This window comes from Salvelinus sp. IW2-2015, unplaced genomic scaffold (assembly GCF_002910315.2).
Source record: "Salvelinus sp. IW2-2015 unplaced genomic scaffold, ASM291031v2 Un_scaffold2157, whole genome shotgun sequence".
Classification (NCBI taxonomy): domain Eukaryota; kingdom Metazoa; phylum Chordata; class Actinopteri; order Salmoniformes; family Salmonidae; genus Salvelinus; species Salvelinus sp. IW2-2015.
Window position 1 is genome coordinate 81,541 of NW_019943489.1, and position 23,205 is coordinate 104,745.

Sequence of the window (23,205 nt, forward strand, 5' to 3'; positions counted from 1 at the left end):
CACACACACACACACACACACACACACACACACACACACACACACACACCACACAACACACACACCACACTAGACACACATCACTCAGGGTGGAGGATAAAAAGAGAAGCGGCTCCCTGCATCTCTTTCTATTGTGACACATCTACTATATAATATATCTACTATTGTGACATATCTACTATATAATACATTTACTATTGTGACATATCTACTATATAATATATAATATATATATATATATATATATATACTATTGTGACATATTCTACTATATAATATATAACTATTGTGACTATACTATATAACATATATTATACTATTGTGACATATCTACTATATAATACATCTACTATTGTGACATATTTACTATATAATATATATATTTACTATTGTGACATATCTACTATATAATACATCTACTATTGTGACACATCTACTATATAATATATCTACTATTGTTGATTATCTAAGATAGATATCTACTATTGTGACATATCTACTATATAATATCTACTATATAATATATCTACTATTGTGACATATCTACTATATAATATATCTACTATTGTGACACATCTACTATATAATATATCGACTATTGTGACACATCTAATATATAATATGTATACTATTGTGACACATTTACTATATAATATATCTACTATTGTGACATATCTACTATATAGTATATCTACTATTGTGACATATCCACTATATAACAAAATCTAGTATTTATTAGCCGTCAAAATGTCAACCATGGGGTGATAAAAAGCTGATTATTCTAACACAGATGCACAGTGTATTTATGGAAATAGACCAAATGCTTCTATTGATTCTTGTGTGTGTGTATGTGATCACTGTGTTAGCGCGATTGTGAGTTTTTTTTCTGCATTTAAACCCCACTAAGTCCCTCTTGTAAAAGATCATTTCACCTCTTGGTCAAATTTTTTTTTTTTTCTCCTTTGGGGTTTTAGCCAAACAGCTGCAAATTCACTGTTGGTCATTAACGAGGCAGGGTCAATTCCCCAAACAATGTGTTTCATGTCACAATAAAAAGCAGTTTTTTATGTCTTGTATCCGTAAAGCAGTATTAAACAGATAAAACACGTAGAAACAAGCATCTGGAGGATTATAAAAAGAATTGCCTTGATAAACTCACAGATCCACGGCAGAAGCTACATCCCCCTCTTGAACAGGCAGCAGGAGCTTGAGACTGGAAACCATGGGTCCTTATCCTGTACACTGTGATATTCTGCCCCCACCTGGACAGAAAATATGTTGTCAGTAACCAGGCAATCCCAAATATAGTGGTTTTATACCGCCCTCTTGCTGTCTTGACAGTTATTTCACACATTTGAAGTGACATTCAGAAAAAAACAGTAACACCAAACATTATTTGTGTACCTATATGTACATTATTCTAAAATAATAACTGTCTGTCATGTTGTTGGTGCTAAATGATCAATCATTTTCGCAACTGAGTTCATAATTTCATGCATTTAATTGTTGGAATCATGTGGGGTTGACTTGAACTTTATCTGCAACTTTATATTCCAATTTGTTGGACTCGAGTGATGCTTCTGTAATATATAMAACGTRGCGGATAAAGTTRGGAATGACACAATCTCACGTGTACAACATCTAAAAACCTGCATCATTATACTGACAGCATTTTCGTTTGTAAAAGGACTTATTTGGGTGTTTTTGGAAACTTCTTTCATGTTTTATCTGTGCCCCTGCAACTGCAGAACGCACATGAGGAAGTCTATCGCTGGTGGGATAAGTTTCTCAAAAACAAGTGACATCACARAAAAAGTGTCTGGACACTTCTATAACATACCATTTACATCCAAAATACCAATTTGGTTTAAAAAAAAAAGTGATCTTGTCCTTTAATGGAGGCAAGGTGGTTTCAATAAACCTCCTGGAGCTCCAAAACCACACCTCAAACAATTGTAAAGACAGCATGCATGGCCCTCAAATGGCTGTCAAACATGACAGCAACAACACCTGACAGCCTACCCAGGAAGTATTTTTGGTGTAACAATAACGTTATAGGCCTACTATGCTATGCTATTATATTTGGTTCTCTAATGTAAAATGCTAATTAATCGTTCTTTACTAAACCAGCACACATGTAGCCTACAGTCTTTCATTATTCTCGCCACCGCCAGAGAAAAGACGGGGACGAAATCCTAATTTACTTATCTCTAGGCTGCTATACATATTTATTTGGTTTGTCTTTCTTTTGTTTTTCATGGAATGTTAGTGGTAATTAAACAAAATGTATTTAGAATGTATCCTAATTAATTTTCCAGAAATAGTTTAACCAGCTCCATGTATTCTCAAATTGAAAAAATTGAGGGAGCATTAGTTGCCCTGTGCTCCAGGTACCACTACACCCCTGTTCCTACACTGTCAATGGTAGCAATTATTAGTCTTGTTTTTTATTTATTTAGTTAAGATCAATAATACATTTAAAAACAGGTCAAATACAGGCTACATAGCTAATAATATCAAATAAATAAAACACCAGGTTAAGAAAATATTAAAAACGTATAGTCGTAAATCAAGACACACCACAAGTAGCCACATCCTAACAATTGTACTTTGCAGGTGCCAACTAGTAGCTACAGAGTAACCTCCCGAAATGTAAAAAAWATATATATATATGCTAGATTGTAACAGAAAGATTACAATTTGGACAGCGTTTGCGTGCAATGTGTCTAGCCTAAATGTTCGTTATTTTCCGTTCACTTTCGGGATCACTTCGGTTAACTCCGTCAGCCATTCGGCTTGTTCCGCCTATCATTCGGTTGTTCTCGATTGTGCTGCTGACGATTTGATTTTCCTCCCTCTCGTTCTCTGTTGTTGTTCTCGGTGACGCGACGGAGGTGTAGCCTGACGCGGTCTCTTACGTGTCGGCCTGAATAAAAGTGGAGCTCCGAGGGCCCGGGAGTGACGGAGGGAGTCTGTATCGGTAAGAGAAGACTAGTGTCCGGGAGGAAGAGAGACAAGGCGCGTCCCAAATAAGATATAATCTGTCCGGGTTCGGCCCGGAGGGACAAAGAGATCATGGCGGCGGGCTTGTTACAGGCAGTCATGCAGACATGGAGGGAGGGGAGGCTGCTGCGGCGAGTAGCCTGGAAAAAGACAGGGAATGGGGAGTAGGCTAGCCCGCCAGCAGGATCGAGTGGAACGTTGCTTGTTTGGACTGCATATTATGTGATGCGATTTTACAAGCAAATTCGCCCTGTCATGAAATCATAGTCTGTCCCTATAAAGATTGAAGGCTAATTTGCGCGCATTTGGTCTTGCCCAGCAGCCTAGCCTGTAGAATAGAAATGCAAAGGTAGCTGTCTAGATTGCATGTAGCCTACAAAATGTAGGGGTTAAACCAAACTCAACTGCTATATAATGTTTGTTACTAAAAATCTGGGTATTCTTGAATTTAAATTCTTAAAGTGCAAGATTATGTATCGGTTTAATAATATGAAATTATGAGATTTGTCGATTTTCTTCTTTTTTTTTGTCCACTAGTTAAATCAATTATTTTTGGGGGAGGAGCGTTGTTGCTTGCCTTGTGTAAAATAAATTAACCTAGATACGTGCCCAGATTTGGATGTGGTTTATATATGCCTGGGTCGCTACAATCTGTCCCTACAATAATATGGCCCGTCATGCTAGTCTATTTGTTTCTAGTCGGTTTGTTTGCCAAAACAATGTTATGCAAGTGTAGCCTAGTCGAAACCTTCTCAAACACAGGCTACTGAGTTTTTTTGCAGGCCTATTTTGGATATTTACTTATTATACAGAATTATATTGCTCCCAAAAGTTGACCTAAATGTAAAACCAATGGTAACCTATGTATGTATTGTATGTCACACAGAGGCGGCGGCCCCACTCCATGTGGCTCTCTGCCTTGTCACTGAGTTTAGCCTATTTTCTAATCTACTGAGTGGTAGTGATGTGCAGTTCGTGGACGGTTCTTTATGAACGACTCGAGAGATGTGACTCGTTCGATTGACCTGCTGGGCGCAATGAATTGAACAGCACAATTACGCGCTCCTCCGGCTCAGTCAATGATGTATATAAACCCTGGATTGCTGATGCTATGTGTTGGCCATTGAGAGGCTTTGAAGCCAACGGTCCAAGCATGGGTAGCTGCAGTTCAATATGGCGGCCGGAGTATTGGCGTGTGGATGTGTCGAAAGGTTGTGTTGCTGCCGGTAGCTAACTTGGCCATATTGTTTTTCTCTCACGTGATTTTATTTCAAGCAGGATAGCAGCCTAGACAAGAAATAACTAATACTGATAACCGTGTAGATGTCACGTTGATACATAGTCTACTATCAATGGAAAGGTCATGAGGCGGCAGGTAGCCTAGTGGTTAGACTGTTGGGCGGTTGCTGGATCGAATCCACGAGCTGACAAAGTAAAAATGTGTCGTTCTGATAGGAAGGGGCAGTATATCGTATTTTATTATATACCAGTATTTATGCWGGGACCGATTTGGGTATTTACTTCACCTTCTATACCGGTATTTGAATGTTTGCTTTGTTAAATGTGAGACGCCATGTGTAATGTCCATTTTTATAGTTTACTTCGCAACTTGAGTCATCCRTCTGCTCTTTCTCTCTTGCGCCACTTTCAACACAGACCTAGCCACGCCCCCTGTCACTCAAGGAGCGCATTTGATGTTCCTCAACCACGAGACACATTTTTTTCAAGTCAAACAGTTTGGATAGTTTGACTATGATTGGTGTTAAAACAATTCTAATGAAATTATTAAATGAAATCATACTCTACCTTAACCAGAATGTATTTAAAAATGCATTGGTTATAGAAAAGAATGCTATTAAAAATGTGCATTTAAAGTGTAACTTTTTAATGTATATAAACAAAGTGCATATAAATCTAACCATTCAAAACGAATACAATCTGAACAGCATAATAGAATATAGCACCATATCAAAGAAAAATAAATAACAATGTGCAAAATGCAGCATCCCACTTAAAACATTAAACTGGTCCCTCTTTTCTCTCTTTATTACCATGTTATAACCAGCAGCACKCAGCAATGCTGACCATATTTTGCTTTTATGAGAGATTTGCATTCAGAAATGCAAGCTYCCTCACTTTCGAGGGGCTGATGCGGTTTCTTCTCTCAGTAAATATTTGTCCCGTTTTCGAGAAGACCCTCTCAGAGGGAACAGATGTGGCCACTATGCAGAGTCTCCCCGTCATGACTTTCGTACGKCGTGGGTAGACGGATGCCTTGTTCTTCCACCAGCTCAGAGGATCTYCAGATCTTTGGAGGAGATACTCCTTCAAATAGGATTGGACCTCCATTATGGCATCTGCTGAGGGATTCCTTTGTGCTGCATCCCCAGTTGCTCTCTCGTCAAACAGCAGACGTTTGTGGCACTACTGCTGGTGCTTCTGCTCCATCTGATCCCTCTTCTTCCTGGTGCCTGAGCCAGCTGACTGCTGGGGCTGTCCCTCCTTGCTGCTGAGGTTATTCTTTGAAGAGCCTCAACAATCMCTCTGGCATCACTGAAGGCTAGCTTCTTAAATCTGGGGTCAAGTGCAGCGATTTCTGATGGCACGTGATTATATTCCATTCTGTGGAACTTTCTGTCCATTGATGAGCATAGGGTGTCCATCAACTCTGTCACGTGGTTACATTTGCTTCTCTCTGGAGACTGGCTGTGATTCGCTGTAGGCCCTTACACTGGAGTATCATTTTTGAGGCTGTCACATAGCTGAAAAGAYAGAACAGTAACTTATTAGTTCAGGTTCATCTTTTGTCTACTGATACTACATTCTCKTCTACTGCTCATATACATATATAATACTGGATTAAATCATGATGTAGTAATAACTGCTTACTGTACCTCTTCACTGATTTCCACAGTGACCTGCTCAAAGGTTTCCAGGACTTTGCACACCTCCTCCACCACCTCCCATTCCTCTTGGGTCAGAGCATCAACAGGTGCATTGACAATGGCCAGGGTAGAGATGATGGCATCCTTTGACTCAAGAAACCGCTTCAACTTATATAATTTTGAATTCCACCTTGTAGTGCAGTCTTGTTTAGGCCTCAGCTCAGGCATCCCCATCTGGCGTTGTGTAGACTTTAGTTTTTCAGCACCTACTGTGCTCCTGTAGAAATATTCCACAGCTGCTTTTACTTTGTCCACAGTGGCCTTCATCACCTTCAGAGAACCCCTTCAATCAGGTTGATTGTGTGGGCAAGACATGGATGATGGGTCCATTTAAACATTTTCATGGCTTTGGTTATGTTAGCTGCATTGTTGCTAACACAACAGACCACTTTTCCATCTCCTCGCCATTCTCTGGCCACTCTCAACAGTTCCTCTGCCAAGTTCTCTGAGGTGTGTCTGTCGCTGAACTCAAAGCAGTCCAGAAGACAGCTAGACATCGAAAAATCTGTAACCGACATCTAAGAAGTGGTTACCCTTGATGTCCAGCAGTCAGTGGTAAGGCAAACTGCAGTAGCTTTTTGGACTCTTTCTCGCACTGAAGCCTGTGTGCTCTCGTACAGTTGTGGAATAAGTGATTTTGAAAGGGTTTTCCTGCTTGGAATTGTGTACATTGGATTTAGACTATTGCTATAATTTCTTAAACCTCTGTCTTCCACGATCGAAAATGTCTGGAAATCAGTGGCAATCATTTTAGCCAATGCAATATCAATTTGGCCTTGTTTTGCTACAGACATATTGGCATAAACTGGTCCATGTTTTGGCAAATTCTACACTGTGCTCTAACATTGTCTACATTATTAAAAGGCATCCAAATGCTACTGTGCTTCCGACTCATTTTCCAGCTGTTTTTGTCACAGCTGTCCTTCCTGTCTCTCCTCGGCTGCTAAGTGTGTGACTGTGAGTGAGTTTGCTCGGCCCACCCTCACGCATCTGGTTCATTGGTTGACAATGCGTGTCTGATTGACTGGAACGACAGGTGAGGCTGTTAGTCTGAGCAGGCAGTCAGAACGAATGTGTGTGTGTGCTTGTGCACTTAGGCCTATATTATTTTATTTCTTTTTTCGTTCTTTGAATTAGTTAATTCTATTAATTTAAATCTTTTGATTATTCATATCTTAATTTTTWAAATATTTTAATAAATAGATTCGGCTCTTCTGATATGCGAGCCGGCTCCCTACGTTCACCTACAAGACCGACTCGTTCGCGAACAACCCATCACTACTGCATGGTCAATGCAGCACATGCAACAGTGTTGATGACAGCAATGCTGTTTTCTCTTTGCTTCTTAATAWWAATCCACAAGCGTTCTATAATGACACTATTAGTTTGTGTTTCTTACATCAGGAAACAGCTAGTTTGTCTTTTCTTAGCAAGTTGCCCTAAATCTTGTGAGACGCTAATTGTTTGCCGCTAATGGTAATAGCTAGCTAGCTAATAAATGTACTGAGTAAGAGCAAACGTAGCTAGCTAATACAGCCTGATAATACCAGTGATGGTGTAGACCTAATCAGAATGTTGTTTGTGCAACAGTYTCTTCTAAATCAAAGAGGAATATGCAAAGCAAGAATATGTTAGCTACATGAAGTAGCTAAGAGAAAACATGTCGCCAAAGCTTATAGGGTCCCCTAGGAAACACTTATCAACACTTTTAGTTATTTTCCTGTCACAATAACTCCTCCCTGGCATTTGAATTAGTTGTCATCTCAAACAACACTGTATTCAAAGTGACCACTATTATATTCTAACTATAGAATTAGAATAGTCATTCTATTTCCATGATTCCYACAGTTTTGCTCTAATTCACAAGTCAAATCGCAGTTGCAACATTTGGTTAAAAAGAAGTCCTAGATTATTTGRCCATATCGTGCAGCCCTACGTGGCAGTGMGGAAATMATCTCAAWTGAGCAYTGGTGTAAAGTACTTAAGTAAAAATACTTTCAAGTACTACTTAAGTCGTTTTTTTGTGTCTGTACTTTACTATTTTTGACAACTTTTACTTCACTATATTCCTAAAGAAAATACTGTACTTTTTACTCCATACATTTTCCCTGACACCTAAAAGTACTCCGTTACATTTTGAATGCTTAGCAGGACAGGAAAATGGTCCAATTCACGCAATTGTCAAGAGGACATCCCTGGTCATCTACTGCCTCTGATCTGGAGGACTCACTAAACACAAATGCTTTGTTTGTAAATTGTGTTGGAGTGTGCCCCTGGGTACCCGTAAATAAAAAACAAGAAAATTGTGGCCATCTGGTTTGCTTAATGTAAGGAATTTGAAATTATTTATTCTTTTACTTTTGATACTTAAGTACATTTAAAACCAAATACTTTGAACTTTTACTCAAGTAGTATTTTACTGAATAACTTTCACTTGAGTCATTTTCTATTAACCTTTCAGGGATACCCATCCCGGATCCGGGAGCATCCTCATCAAAAAAGCTGACTAGCATAGCCTAGCCTAACGGGACAGGGATATCATGTAATATAATTTTCATGAAATCACAAGTCCAATACAGCAAATGAAAGATACACATCTTGTGAATCCAGCCATCATTTCCGATTTTTTAAATGTTTTACAGCGAAAACACAATATGTATTTATATTAGCTAACCACAATAGCCAAACACACAACGGCATATTTTCACCATGTTTCCACCGCATAGGTAGCTTTAACAAAACCCCCAATAGAGATAAAATTAATCACTAACCTTGAACAACTTCATCAGATGACAGTCTTATAACATCATGTTTATACAATACATTTATGTTTTGTTCGAAAATGTGCATATTTATAGTACAAATCCTGGTTTTACATTGCAGCCACCATCACAAATAGCACCAAAGCAGCCAGAATAATTACAGAGAGCAACGTGAAATACACAAATACTCATCATAAAAACATTATGAAAAATACATGGTGTACAGCAAATGAAAGATAAACATCTTGTGAATCCAGCCAATATTTCAGATTTTTTAAGGTTTACAGCGAAAACACAAATAAGAATTATATTAGCTCACTACACATAGCCAAACACATAACGCCATTTACTCCCCGCCAAAATAGCTTTCACAAAAACGACAAAATAGAGATAAAATTAATCACTATAACTTGAACAACTTCATCAGATACAGTCTTATAACATCATGTTATACAATACATTTATGTTTTGTTTGAAAAATGTGCATATTAGAGCTGCAAATCGTGGTTATACATTGTGAATACGTTAGCAACAATTCACCAGAATGTCCGGAATATTTTGGACACTCACCTAATCTGACCAAAGAACTCATCATAAACTTTACATAAAAATACTTGTTGTATGACAAATGAAAGATACACTGGTTCTTAATGCAACCGCTGTGTAGATTTAAAAAATAACTTTACCACACTACAGCATGCGTTATTTGTAGACAGCGCTCACCTATTCTCCGCCGTGTTGGATCAACATATTACACAGAAATACGAAATAACATCATAAAGATGTGTCTTACTTTTGCTTTCCATCAGAATGTTGTGCAAGGAGTCCTAGGTCCAGAATAAATCGTTGTTTGTTTTAGAATGTCCATTCTTTCTGTCGAATTGCAACTTTGGCTAGCCATGTGGCGCGAACATGCCCATCATCTCTTGGCGCTTGAACGAAAAATTCCAAATCCCAATAAACTTCGAATAAACTGGTCAACTCGTTGAAAATCCTACTTTATGATGTTTTCTGATATGTATCCAATAAAATGAGAGCCGGAGCAATTGGTAGTGTATACCGAACGCTTTTCAGAAGACAATGTGGAGCTCCCTCGCGCGCCGTCGAAAACAGACAAAAGGGCAGACCTGTCACTCCAAAAGCTCTATTCGGCCTCAGATCAAGCTAGACACCCCATTCAACTTCCACTGCCTGTTGACATCTAGTGGAAGGGTATGAAGTGCATACATATCGATAATAAAAGCCAATTGAATAGGCAAGCCCTGACACAGAGCTCGTTTTCAGATTTTTCACTTCCTTATGGAAGTTTGCTGCCAAATTAGTTCTGTTTACTCACAGATATAACAAACAGTTTTAGAAACTTCAGAGTGTTTTCTATCCAATAGTAATAATAATATGCATATTGTATGATCTAGAACAGAGTACGAGGCCGTTTAATTTGGGCACGATTTCCCAAGTGAAAACAGCGCCCCCCTATTCACAAGAAGTTTTAAGGTATCTTTACTTTTACTCAGGTATGACAATTGGGTACTTTGTCCACCACTGCAATTGAGTGCAGGAAATGCAGAAATTACAAAAGTGCTGAAATTTGATTTGGTTGAATTTAACAGTATAAAACAATCAGAATGGAGAAAGACTCACTGAAATCACTTAGAATGTATGTGTTGCCACCCTAGGACCACTCACTACTCATAAAGCAAATGTAGAACTTGTGTTATTCAAAAACTAAAAATACCGTCATACCGTCCAATTTTTTAAAAATACCGTGATATAATATTTTGGCCATAACGCCCGGCCCTACGTTCTGTCCCTGAACAAGGCAGTTAACCCACTGTTCCCCGGGAGGCCGTCGTTGTAAATAAGAATTTGTTCTTAACTGACTTGCCTAGTTAAATAAAAAAAATAATGGCGACAACACCGGGGGGACAGTGCCCTTCTCTCCAACTTAACAAGCACTACTGTCCGGCAAGGCATGGGAAGTCTACCTAGTAGCCAATATCAGGGTGACAGTCACAGTAAGCACACTCATAAAACACATTAAGCAACAGTACACCCATCATCAATACTTTTAATCCAAAATTAACAATCGTCAGTTTTCTAACTGAAAATGTACCATTATTTGTGTAAAACTAACAGTTATATACGACTAAGACTCATCCTCTGGCTTCAAAACAACTTTTGCAGTATAATAGCTCAATGTACGGTAGTTGCGCAGTAAAAAACACAGCTCAATCAAAAGATGTCTAAACTATAGCAGGGCGCTTTCAAAATACCCGCTCGCCCATACTCCGGTCGCCATATTGGGATGCCACTACCACAGATTGACCAATAAACCAGATATTTCACCAGAGTAAAAAATTTGAAGCATACAGCTGCCGTTTCCACTCACTTCCAAATATGGCCAGCAGTGGGAGAAGATGAAGCGAGATGGATTTTGGCCGACATTCTGCTAATTTTCTTATTGATGAAACATTTGATCTCCATACAGTTTCCAAAACTAGAATGTGTAACAAAAAGAGTGGACTGCYTTTTGTAGACTTTACCCTTTGCCAAAGTTTCCGAAAATTGCGTTTAGAAGGAATGAAGGGTGAATTGAGTTATTGCACACGCACTTCACAGCTATAACGGAAATATACAAAGAAATGCTACAACCAATAGGATCTCACTAGCTTGTGTTGTGCCCCACCCACCTCCTTGCTTGTTCTGCCCACTATGATTCATTTCCTCCCATTGGAAACGACAGGTTCTGGTCTATCTTGGGTTAGTTATAAGAAATCTTTACCGCTACCTCTTCACGGGTCAGCCATATTCACACTCCTAGATGGATTAGCTGACAATGTCGGGAAAACAATGTGCATGCTTCAATAGGGCAGAAGTCTGTGAGTTGTTGTCATTCTGGATGGCCAGGTAGCTACCAACAATTACAAGAAACTGTTGTGGGGAATCGTAAGTGACTAGTTTCATCTTGTTCTTGATAACATGTCTTGTTTAGAGGTGTTTTCACTGATTTCATGTCAATGCTAATATGGCTACAATTTGCTATAACAATCACAGCAGGTGCTCATTGTGCAAGTTTATTTATGTTTTCAACAAACATTGGATGCAAAATATAGTTTACATGTTGTCAACAATCTAAGCCGACCACGTCTGTTTTGCCCCATAGTTACGCACACGGCAGTTTTGTTGCTAAACAACCAATCCGTCTATTGGAATACATGGAATTCTACACTATTTCAGTTAAATGTTTTAAGGACAAAGTTACGGTGCATTCYGAAAGTATTCAGACCCCTTCCKTTTTTCCACATTTTGTTACGTCACAGCCTTATTCTAAAATMTATTAAATATGTTTTTCTTCATCAATCTACACACAATACCTCACAATGACAAAGCGAAAACAGGTTTTTAGAAATGTTTGCAAAAAACAGAAATACCTTATTTACATAAGTATTCAGACCGTTTGCTATGAGACTCAAAATTTAGCTCAGGTGCATCCTGTTTCCATTGATCATCCTTGTTTCTACAASTTGATTGGAGTKCACCTGTGGTAAATTCAAATGATTTGGAAAGGCAAAACCTGTCTATATAAGGTGCCACAGTGCATGTCAGAGCAAAAACCAAGCCATGAGGTTGATGGAATTGTCCGGACGGAAGCCACTCCTCAGTAAAAGGCATATGACAGCCGCTTGGAGTTTGCCAAAAGGCAKCTAAAGACTCTCAGACCATGAGAAACAACATTCTCTGGTCTGATGAAACCAAGATTGGAGGAAACCTGGCACCATCCTTACTGTGAAGCATGGTGGTGGCAGCATCATGCTGTGGGGATGTTTTTCAGTGGCAGGGACTTGGAGACTATGTATGGAGTAAAAAGTACATTATTTTCTTTAGGAATGTAGTGAAGTAAAAGTTGTCAAAAATATCAATAGTAAAGTACAGATACCCCAAAAAATGACATAAGTAGTACTTTCAAGTATTTTTACTTAATTACTTTATACCACTGGTGCCAAGCTTGTAGCGTCATACCCAAGAAGACTCAAGGCTGTAATTGCTGCCAAAAGTGCTTCAACAAAGTACTGAGTAAAGGGTCTGAATACTTATGTAAATGTGATATTTCCGTTGTTTTATTTTTTATAAATTTGAGAGAATTATTATTTTTTTAACTGTTTTTGCTTTGTCATTATGGGGTATTGTGTGTAGATTGATGAGGGGGGGGGGACTATTTAATCAATTTTAGAATGAGGCTGTAACGTAACCAAATGTGGAAAAAGTCAAGGGGTCTGAATACTTTCCAAATGCACTTTAATTATTTTTTTTGCTGTTGTAGAGGAGACAGTAACATTAGTCATCTAAATGTTTTTAGAAGTATGCATTAAGGTGTCTATAATAGAATACATCTGGCAAAAATGAATGTAGACATTTCTATAGTTTCCCAAATATTTTTTACAATGGTGTGGGAGAGCCAAGATGGAGGCATGGTGGCTTCAACACGATGGTGGGGGAGTTGCAAGATGGAGGCATGGTGGCTTCAACACGATGGTGGGGGAGTTGCAAGATGGAGGCATGGTGGCTTCAACACGATGGTGGGGGAGAGCCAAGATGGAGGCNCAAGATGGAGGCATGGTGGCTTCAACACGATGGTGGGGGAGTGCCAAGATGGAGGCATGGTGGCTTCAAGACGATGGTGGGGGAGTTGCAAGATGGAGGCATTGTGGCTTCAACACAGCACCCCTAAATAGTAATCTAGTGTGTATATATAAATCATTGGGCTCAGCATCTGCTCTGACCACCAACTGTCTGTCATGTGCGCGCAGAGAAATAGATCATGCTGCAGGTAGCATAGAAAGGGAAAATGCATGTTTAGAGCTGATAAATGATCACACGGTGCAAGAGTGAATGCAGTCAATTGATTATTGAATGTTATCAATGGACACAGCTTTGTAGAACCAAAACATGCATAGCCTGCCTCTGCTCAACACTCAAACTCGAATTAATCGTTGGGTGGCTGCTGCAGTTCGCAAATGATAGCCTATTGGGCAAATCTCTCTCGGGGCAGTCAAGCAATTGCATTCCGTTCATAATCTATTCCGGTGGCGGCCGCACCTAGACTTCGTTTCAAATGTCAAAAAAATAACCTTATTCGTATGCTTAGCAATCACAGTTGACATTGGTTTCAAGTACAGTTTTATACGTCTCAGTCACAGATGACAGGTCCAATAAAGATAAGAGCTCCAATATGCCCCCTATGGTGAACGAGAGGCTTGTAGAATCATGATTCTTTTGAGTTTTTAGTTCATCGTTCGCCGGTTGGGGATCCAGCATGCATTACTGAATCAAATGAACCAAATGAGTCGAAATATTAGTTGTTTTGACTTAAAGAGTCTAAAAGATCCAAGTCAATAAAAAGAGCCGAACTTCCCATCATTACTGAATGGGCCCGTTCGAGAGGATCACTTTTGTCAAGTCCCCTTTTCAATTGTGTTGCATTATGGGGATAAAAATTGTCCGACTTGCGCCTACATATCTAGCAGGTTAGCATTTTTCGTCATGAATCTTGTTCTGGAGCCAGCTCAGCAGTGGTCACTAGCTAGCACAACCACAAAGTCCTCAAATCTGATTTTAAACCTAACTTTAACCACACTGCTAACCCTAATGCCTAACCTTAAATTCTGACCAAAAAGCACATTTTTGTTTTCATACATTTAGCAATATAGCAATTTTTACAATATAGCAATTCTTTACTMTTCAGCTGGCCTACTTGAATTGCAAGGCAGAGTGAGTGCATTTGGCTGTTTCTCTTCCTGTGTCTGCACCTGGCACCTCTTCCAGGACCTTTCTTTACCACTGAAGAGGAGGGCTTGTGGCTGCTGGCCCTCTCTCCACAACCAGACTTCCATGTCTAGCAGCCAGGCAACGGTCACTGGCAGTAGGTGGATTTCCAACATGGAATTCTCTGACAGAACTAGCTCTGTTGGGGTGGCATACCAGACTGGCAGCARAACAAGTCACAACACATCAGTCGTGTGTGTGTCCGTCCAGTCCTAGCTATCCCTGTTAGGTGAATCATTTCTCTGACTAGTCTGGAGACATGCCATGTTGACAAGACCGCAGAAYAGAAGGGGGGAAAGGGTTTTGGAAAGCAGGGGAAGAAACGGCCTGTAGGGGACAAAGCCAATGCATGACATGTTGCTTATTGGGTTTCTCACGGTGCGCATGCCTGCCAAGTCTCTGAGTCGGTCAGCCTCGTGGAGTCTAGCAGCAGCTTGCCTATTGGTGAACATTTTGAAGCCTAAAAGTCCAGAAAAGGAAGAAATTGGGATGCGTAAATAATGGCACACTATCTCCTATATAGTGCACTACGTTTGACCAGAGCCCTATGATCCCTATGTATGGGGATTGGGTGTCATTTCAGATGCAGCCATTAGGTGGATCTACAGGCCTTCTGCTGAACAAGGTGCCCCAGAGGACTGGAGGGAAATGTCAGCTGCCCAGACACACACTAGCTGCAGGGAGGAAAGTGACACATTCCTACACAATGAAATGAATGAAAAGCGTGTGTGTGTGTGTGTGTGGTGTGTGGTGTGTGTTGTTGTGGTGTGTTGTGTGTGTGTGTGTGTGTGTGTGTGTGTGTTGTGTGGTTGTGTGTTGTGTGTTGTGTTATTGTGAGCCGTTTTGAAATGGACCTGTGTCTTTCCCACCCGGACCCAAATTGCATACTTTTTTGTATATATAGACACGTTCCGAACGGACCCGAGCACAGGGAGGGAGGAAGCAGTAGAAAAGTCATTTTTTAGGCTAACTGAGGCTGCATCAAACCGGGAGAAGCTAGATAAGCTAGCTAGATAGCTAGGCTAACTGAGGCTACATCAAACTGGGAAAAGCTAGATAAGCTAGCTAGATAGCTAGGCTAACTGAGGCTGCATCAAACCGGGAGAAAGCTAGATAAGCTAGCTAGATAGCTAGCTAACTGAGGCTGCATCAAACTGGAGAAGCTAGATAAGCTAGCTAGATAGCTATGCTAACTGAGGCTGCATCAAGCTGAGAAGCTAGATAAGCTAGCTAGATAGCTAGGCTAACTGAGGCTACATCAACTGGGAGAAGCTAGATAAGCTAGCTAGATAGCTATGCTAACTGAGGCTGCATCAAACCGGGAGAAGCTAGATAAGCTAGCTAGATAGCTAGGCTAACTAGGCTACATCAACCTGGAGAAGCTAGATAAGCTAGCTAGATAGCTATGCTAACTGAGGCTGCATGCACTTTCTCATCCTACAGTTACAAACAACAACAACTCCATTCAGAATATTAAGTAGCAGCCTACCTGTTGGCTCTTGGTCATTGAAGCCTGTCCTTCTCCTTTAACATGGAGCGAGGCTCTATGACTGTAGCCTATTGCCGCTTTGATGACCTATGATTGGCCAACAACAAGCTACACGCGCCACTCTCATGAAAAGCAAAGAGCAGTAGCATAAATTATAAAAAAATTATCTTTCTCTACTGAAGCAGTCACGTTTGGATCTATATTAGTACTTCCGGACAAGTAATTTGAAATTACACATACCCGAGACCCATGACAATCAGATCAGAGCCGTGACATTATTTAGAATTCTTGATCCGGACCCTCTCGGGTATAGGTGGATCTGTGAAGACTTGTAGTGTGTTGGGCTCATGTGTTTATAACCCAGAAATTGGTCACTTCCTCACTCCACTACAATGTTGGTCTCTAAGGTATTCCTCAGCCAGAGTGGAATGTTTTTTCTTTATAATCATGCCGTCAGTTTTCCAGTGGTTGTCTCAGGACATTCCTAAAATAAATGACATTGTCAAAAGGGTTGCCCTAACTCCCTCACTTACATGTACTGTATATTTACAGTATATACACTGAGTGTACAAAACATTAAGAACACCTTCCTAATATGTACAAGGTGTCGAAAGCATTCCACAGGGATGCTGGCCCATGTTGTGTCAAGTTGCCTGGATGTTCTTTGGGTGGTGGACAGTTCTTGATACACACGGGCAACAGTTGAGCGTGAAAAACCCAGCAGCATTGCCYTTCTTGACACAAACCGGTGCGCCTGGCACATACTACCATATACCGTTCAAAGGTACTTCAAAATCCTTTATCTTGCCCATTCACCATCTGAATGGCACACATGCACAATCCATGTCTCAATTGTCTCAAGACGTAACCCTCTTTTATTTAACCTGTCTCCTCCCCTTCATCTACACTGATTGAAGTGGATTTAACAAGTGACATCAATAAGGGATCATAGCTTTCACCTAGATTCACSTGGTCAGTCTGTGTCATGGGAAAAGCAATGTTTTTTATAAACTGTTTGGGTCGAGCKCTGAATGCTGATTTGCTGACCGCCATTGAATATATCAGATCATATACCATGGGTATGAGACAACATGTATTTGTTCTGCTCTAATTACATTGGTAACCAATTTATAATAGCAATAAGGCACCTCAGGGTTTGTGGTATATGACCAATATATCATGGCTAAGGGCTGTATCCAGGCACTCTGCATTGCGTCTTGATTAAGAACAGCCCTTAGCCATGYTATATTGGCCATTTACCACACCCCTCCAGGCATTATTGCTTAAGTATACTCAGTGTCGAAGACTATGATAAAGCTCAGGAATAGCCTTGAGGGCTGTCTGTGACGGTGCCATATTAACCTTCACTCGACCGCTCAGTCACATCTGTGAGAAGTGGCTTCGCCCTGCTGTACTTCTAAGAAGGTACAAGCTATCATGTTGACATTTAAGTGACACAAGTCATATACAACTTTGTCAGTTTTAAACAGACTCATTATCCACGTCTATTTCAGGAATAGCCTTGAGCCTTTAGCTTCTTTATTCATTAAAACTGGCTGGACATCTGTGGTCCTAGTTTTATATGGATATGCACAAACACTTGGCTAACAGACAGAGAGTTGGTTGATTCTAGAGAAACTTTCCACTAATGTCCTTCCAATGAACTCTACAGGAAGATTAATGAAATGCATTTCTCACAATGTGCTATTACATGATAATACCAGTTAACTATCAATTGTGTTGAAGTCTTCAGAATATTTACTTGTAGAAAATACTACTAAGCAGTAAGGCTACTACCATTTTGTCAATAAAAACCATCTGAAAGGATCATTAGCATTACTGTGATTTTCTCCTTGTTGCTCACAACAAGACATGCATCAGAAAGACTTCTGTAACCCTCTTATACTCCGCTCCCCTTTTCCCCAAAAGCTAAGTCGATGACCATGGAGTCGGCAGCAGATGTTCAGCAGGGAGGAGACACAGCAGTGTCAGAGACAGACGGCCAACAGATCGCCCACTCACAGGTTAGTACCCTGCCATARAKTGGTACAGTACCTCATCACTACTACCACTCACAGGTTAGTACCCTGCCATATACTGGTACAGTACCTCATCACTACTACCACTCACAGGTTAGTACCCTGCCACATACTGGTACAGTACCTCATCACTACTACCACTCACAGGAAAGCCTACACTGCCTCCCTGTCTCTCTACCACACACTGCTACATCTACCACATACTGCTACTACACACTACTACATACTCACTGACTGATGGGGTATGTGCTGACACTCCACACACACACAGCAGAGATCTATGACTCACAGAGAGACGGTAATCAGCATGATCCTGTAGTACTAGAAATCTGGTAATCTACCAGAGGAGGCTGGTGGGAGGAGCTATAGGAGGACGGCTCATTGTAATGGCTGGAATACAAGCAGGAGACAGTAAAATGGCCAGGTGACCAGGCCGAGACAGTAGGATGTCACGGGTCGAGACAGTAGGATGTCACGGGTCGAGACAGTAGGATTGTCACGGGCCGAGACAGTAGGATGTCACGGGCCGAGACAGTAGGATGTCACGGGCCGAGACAGTAGGATGTCACAGAATATACTGTACATACTTACATCACTCACACTACCGTTTCATTCTCATACACACAAGAAATTTGTACGGTTGAAGTCGGAATTTTACATACACTTAGGTTGGAGTAATTAAAACTCGTTTTTCAACCACTCCACACATTTCTTGTTAACAAACTATAGTTTTCGCAAGTCGGTTAGGACATCTACTTTGTGCATGACACAAGTACATTTTCCAACAATTGTTTACAGACAGATTATTTAACTTATAACTCACTGTATCACAATTCCAGTGGGTCAGAAGTTTACATGCACTAAGTTGACTGTGCCTTTAAACAACTTGGAAAATTCTAGAAAATGATGTCATGGCTTTAGAAGCTTCTGATAGGCTAATTGACATCATTTGAGTCAATTGGAGGTGTACCTGTGAATGTATTTCAAGGCCAACCTTCAAACTCAGTGCCTCTTTGCTTGACATCATGAGAAAATCAAAAGAAATCAGCCAAGACCTCAGCAAGAAAATTGTAGACCTCCACAGTCTGGTTCATCCTTGGAGCCAATTCGTTACCAATGAAGGTACCACGTTCATCTGTACAAACAATAGTACCAAAGGAAAAGCACCATAGCCGTCATACCACTCAGGAAAGAGACGTGTTCTGTCTCCTAGAGATGAACATACTTTGGTGCGAAAAGTGCAAATCAATCCCAGAACAACAGCAAAGGACCTTGTAAGATGCTGAGGAAACCGGAACAAAATATCTATATCCACAGTAAAACGATCCTATATCGACATAATCTGAAAGGCCGCTCAGCAAGGAAGAAGCCACTGCTCCAAAACCGCCATAAAAAAAGCCAGACTACGGTTTGCAACCGCACATGGGGACAAAGATCATACTTCTTGGAGAAATGTCTCTGGTCTGATGAAACAAAAATATAACTGTTTGGCCATAATGACCATCGTTATGTTTGGAGGAAAAAGGAGGAGGCTTGCAAGCCGAAGAACACCATCCCAACAGTGAAACATGGGCAGCATCATGTTGCGAGGGTGCTTTGCTGCAGGAGGGACTGGTGCACTTCACAAAATAGATGGCATCATGAGGCAGGGAAATTATGTGGATATATTGAAGCAATATCTCAAGACATCAGTCAGGAAGTTAAAGCTTGGTCGCAAATGGGTCTTCCAAATGGACAATGACCCCAAACAACTTCCAAAGTGTGGAAAAATGGCTTAAGGACAACAAAGTCAAGTATTGAAGTGGCCATCACAAAGCCCTGACCTCAATCCTATAAAGAAATTTGTGGGCAGAACTGAAAAAACGTGTCGAGCAAGGAGACCTACAAACCTGACTCAGTTACTCCAGCTCTGTCAGGAGGAATGGGCCAAAATTCACCCAACTTATTGTGGAAGCTTTGTGAAGGCTACCCTAAACGTTTGACACAAGTTAAACAATTTAAAGGCAATGCTTCCAAATACTAATTGAGTGTATGTAAACTTCTGCCCACTGGGAATGTGATAAAAGAAATCAAAAAGCGGAAATAAATAATTCTCTCTACTATTATTCTGACATTTCACATTCTTAAAATAAAGTGGTGATCCTAACTGACCTAAGACAGGGACTTTTTACTAGGATTAAATGTCAGGAATTGTGAAAAACTGAGTTTAAATGTATTTGGCTAAGGTGTATTTAAACTTCCYAATTCAACTGTACCCATAKAGACACAAAATAATGTAGCAAACAGGTATTTTATAAAAGTACGTAGTATGGCCCAGAAAACCCCAAGTTTTTCCATACTAGGAGAGACTCGGGGGTTCTAGTCATAGGTGTGTCCCCCCTGGACAGCAGGATTATGTTTATGCTTTGCAGGTTTCCATGGCAGCGGGCCACGCCACGTCCAGTGGTCCTACGGTGACCCTGGTGCAGCTGCCCAACGGTCAGACGGTCCAGGTTCACGGGGTCATCCAGGCCGCTCAGCCCTCGGTCATACAGTCACCACAGGTCCAGACTGTTCAGGTGAATAAACCTTTTCATCTAACCTTTTATTTGTAGAGGTTTGTCTCATTAAGATAAAAAAAATAACTAAAACTTTAGCTTAGATACACCAGCTTTGCACCCTGGGTACAACTCTGACCACCACAACAGGCCACAGGAAGAATATACTGTGATGGAGCTAGTATTATTTCACAGCCCAGCACTAACACACCTGATCGAACTGTTTCAGATCTCCAACATAGCAGAGAGTGAAGACTCCCAGGAGTCAGTAGACAGTGTGACTGACTCTTTTAAACGCAGAGAGATCCTCTCACGACGCCCCTCATACAGGTACACTTTGATGTTTGTGTGATAATGCTGTACTGTGACGACTTTTAGTGTGTGTTTTATCTAATGTCCTGACCTCTGACCCTAACAGGAAGATCCTGAATGACTTGTCATCAGGTGACACCCCAGGGGTTCCCAGGATTGAGGAAGAGAAGTCGGAGGAGGACCTAGCCCCCGCCATCACAACGGTTACCATGCCCACATCATGCCCTATCTACCAGACCAGCAGTGGCCAGTACAGTACGTCACCTTTGACCCTTCGTTCTTTTACTCTACAATGTCACTGACAAAGATGTTATTTACAGTAAGAGGGTAGTTTAAGCAAGATCTTTAGTTGTTTATGTTGCAACCTTATTCACAAACTCTCTCATATCTCTCATCTCTCTCTGTCGCCCTCTCTCTCTGCCTATCTTTCTGCCTGTGTCTGCCTCTCTCATTCTCTCTCGCCCCCTCCCTTTCTTTCTATCTCTCCCTCCCTCTCCTCTCTCAGTCGCCATCACCCAAGGCGGTGCGATCCAGTTGGCCAATAACGGAACAGACGCGGTCCAGGGACTGCAGACCCTGTCCATGTCCAACGCTGCGGCCGCCCAGCAGGGCACCACCATCCTGCAGTACGCCCAGACCTCGGACGGCCAGCAGATCCTGGTGCCCAGCAACCAGGTGGTAGTGCAAGGTGAGTGGTAGTGCAGACACTGGCCTTACCTCTTTGAACTCACAAACAGACAATCGGTGTGTTTGAATGGAATCAGTTTGAGCTCATCTAAATGAGATAATGAGTAGTTATCCTGCGTGCCAGGTCATCTGTATATCAGTAATCCATTGCAACTGCAATGTAGTAGATTTCAAACACATGGTTCCATATTTGACCTCCTGGATCATTCCATTGTTCCCCAGCTGCGTCTGGAGATGTGCAGGCCTACCAGATCCGCACGGTCCCCAACAGCACCATCGCCTCTGGGGTGGTCATGGCCTCCTCCCCTGCCCTGTCTGGCCAGGGGGGCCCAGAGGTAGAAGTTACCCGCAAGAGAGAGGTCAGACTCATGAAGAACAGGTGAGGACATACAGTCAGAGTGAGGTTCTATTTGGTCCACTGTGAACTCCATTTAGCCAAACATTATAAGGGCTCATACATGCTACAAGTAAAGCGTTACACATGTCTGCATTATGTCAAGTGTAACCAAGATCCTAGAGAGATGCTGTGTACCATCCCATACTAGCTGAGCCAATAGCCGGAGGTTTCCCTGACTGTGTCTTGGTCCTTGTTGTGCCACACAGAGAGGCGGCCCGCGAGTGTCGCAGGAAGAAGAAGGAGTATGTCAAGTGTCTGGAGAACCGCGTGGCCGTGCTCGAGAACCAGAACAAAACCCTGATAGAGGAACTGAAAGCGCTTAAAGACCTGTACTGCCATAAATCTGAGTAGCCCCAAACTACCCCATCAGACTGCCCACCGACCTGTACAGAGACTCTGCCAAGCGTTTTCCCCCAGGCATGACCCCTGACATCTGAAGCAAGAGGATGTGAGAGAGAAGACAGAATGAAAATGGATTAATGGATGGGAGATCAGTGACYGACAGTGCTTTGTGGGAATTGTAGTTTTGTAGGTAAACACAACCACCCCGGCCAATACGTCCCCCAATCTCCCATCCACCAATCTATTTTCACCATGTCTTCTCTCTCACATCCTCTTGCTTCCACTCCTTCTTCTCCCGCTCACTTGTTATCCACCTTTTCTTTTATCTTCTCCTCTCCCAWCTTGTCTCAATATTATCACATCGTGGAACACGAACGATGAGGATTCATGTGTCAGTTGTGGATCCAGAGATAACGTGATGAAACAAAACACTAACTCTTACACTATTCAAGCTTCTTGTTTGGGGTTTGTTTACTGGGAAGTCAAGTCACAGACTTCCCACATTGTTAGTCATTTTTTTATTAACCCGAAGCCTCTTATGTAATCACTAACAATGGTTAGCCAATCAAACAAGAGGGTTAGTGTCTGACTGTCCAATAAGCTCAAGAGGAGGTCAAAACAAGGAAGTCAAGACAGCCTCTAGAACCCTGGTATTGGAGTCAGTTAGGACATGTATATGAGATTGCTTTGCACAGTAGATCAGATGAGATCAGATCATGTTGTTTTGAGTTAAACCTCCATGATCAAGATAACCCATCAACTTGGATTCATCTTCCATTTCAACTGTCTTGGCTGTTTTCTTCCTTTTGTTACTTGTTGATATCTGAGATTTTATAAACTTTTGTTACARTCTAAAGATGTCGGTTGTT

The 23,205-nt window shown here is 41.2% G+C and overlaps 1 protein-coding gene across 3 annotated transcripts; it reads left to right on the forward strand.

Moving 5' to 3' along the window:
- Window positions 1–2,860: 2,860 nt before the first annotated feature.
- Window positions 2,861–22,466, forward strand: LOC112073124 (cyclic AMP-responsive element-binding protein 1). 3 transcript variants are annotated; one of them, XM_024140477.2, is made up of 8 exons: window positions 2,861–2,980; window positions 17,952–18,046; window positions 20,452–20,619; window positions 20,828–20,928; window positions 21,017–21,165; window positions 21,416–21,598; window positions 21,820–21,976; window positions 22,201–22,466. In XM_024140477.2, the coding sequence occupies exons 2-8, from the start codon at window positions 17,960–17,962 to the stop codon at window positions 22,343–22,345; spliced, it is 990 nt and encodes a 329-aa protein (XP_023996245.1). In that variant the 5' UTR covers window positions 2,861–2,980; window positions 17,952–17,959; the 3' UTR covers window positions 22,346–22,466. The 3 variants fall into 3 exon arrangements, with proteins under 3 accessions (XP_023996245.1, XP_023996244.1, XP_023996246.1); XM_024140476.2 differs by having other exon boundaries at window positions 2,864–2,980; window positions 20,449–20,619; XM_024140478.2 differs by having other exon boundaries at window positions 2,888–2,980; window positions 20,473–20,619.
- Window positions 22,467–23,205: the final 739 nt, after the last annotated feature.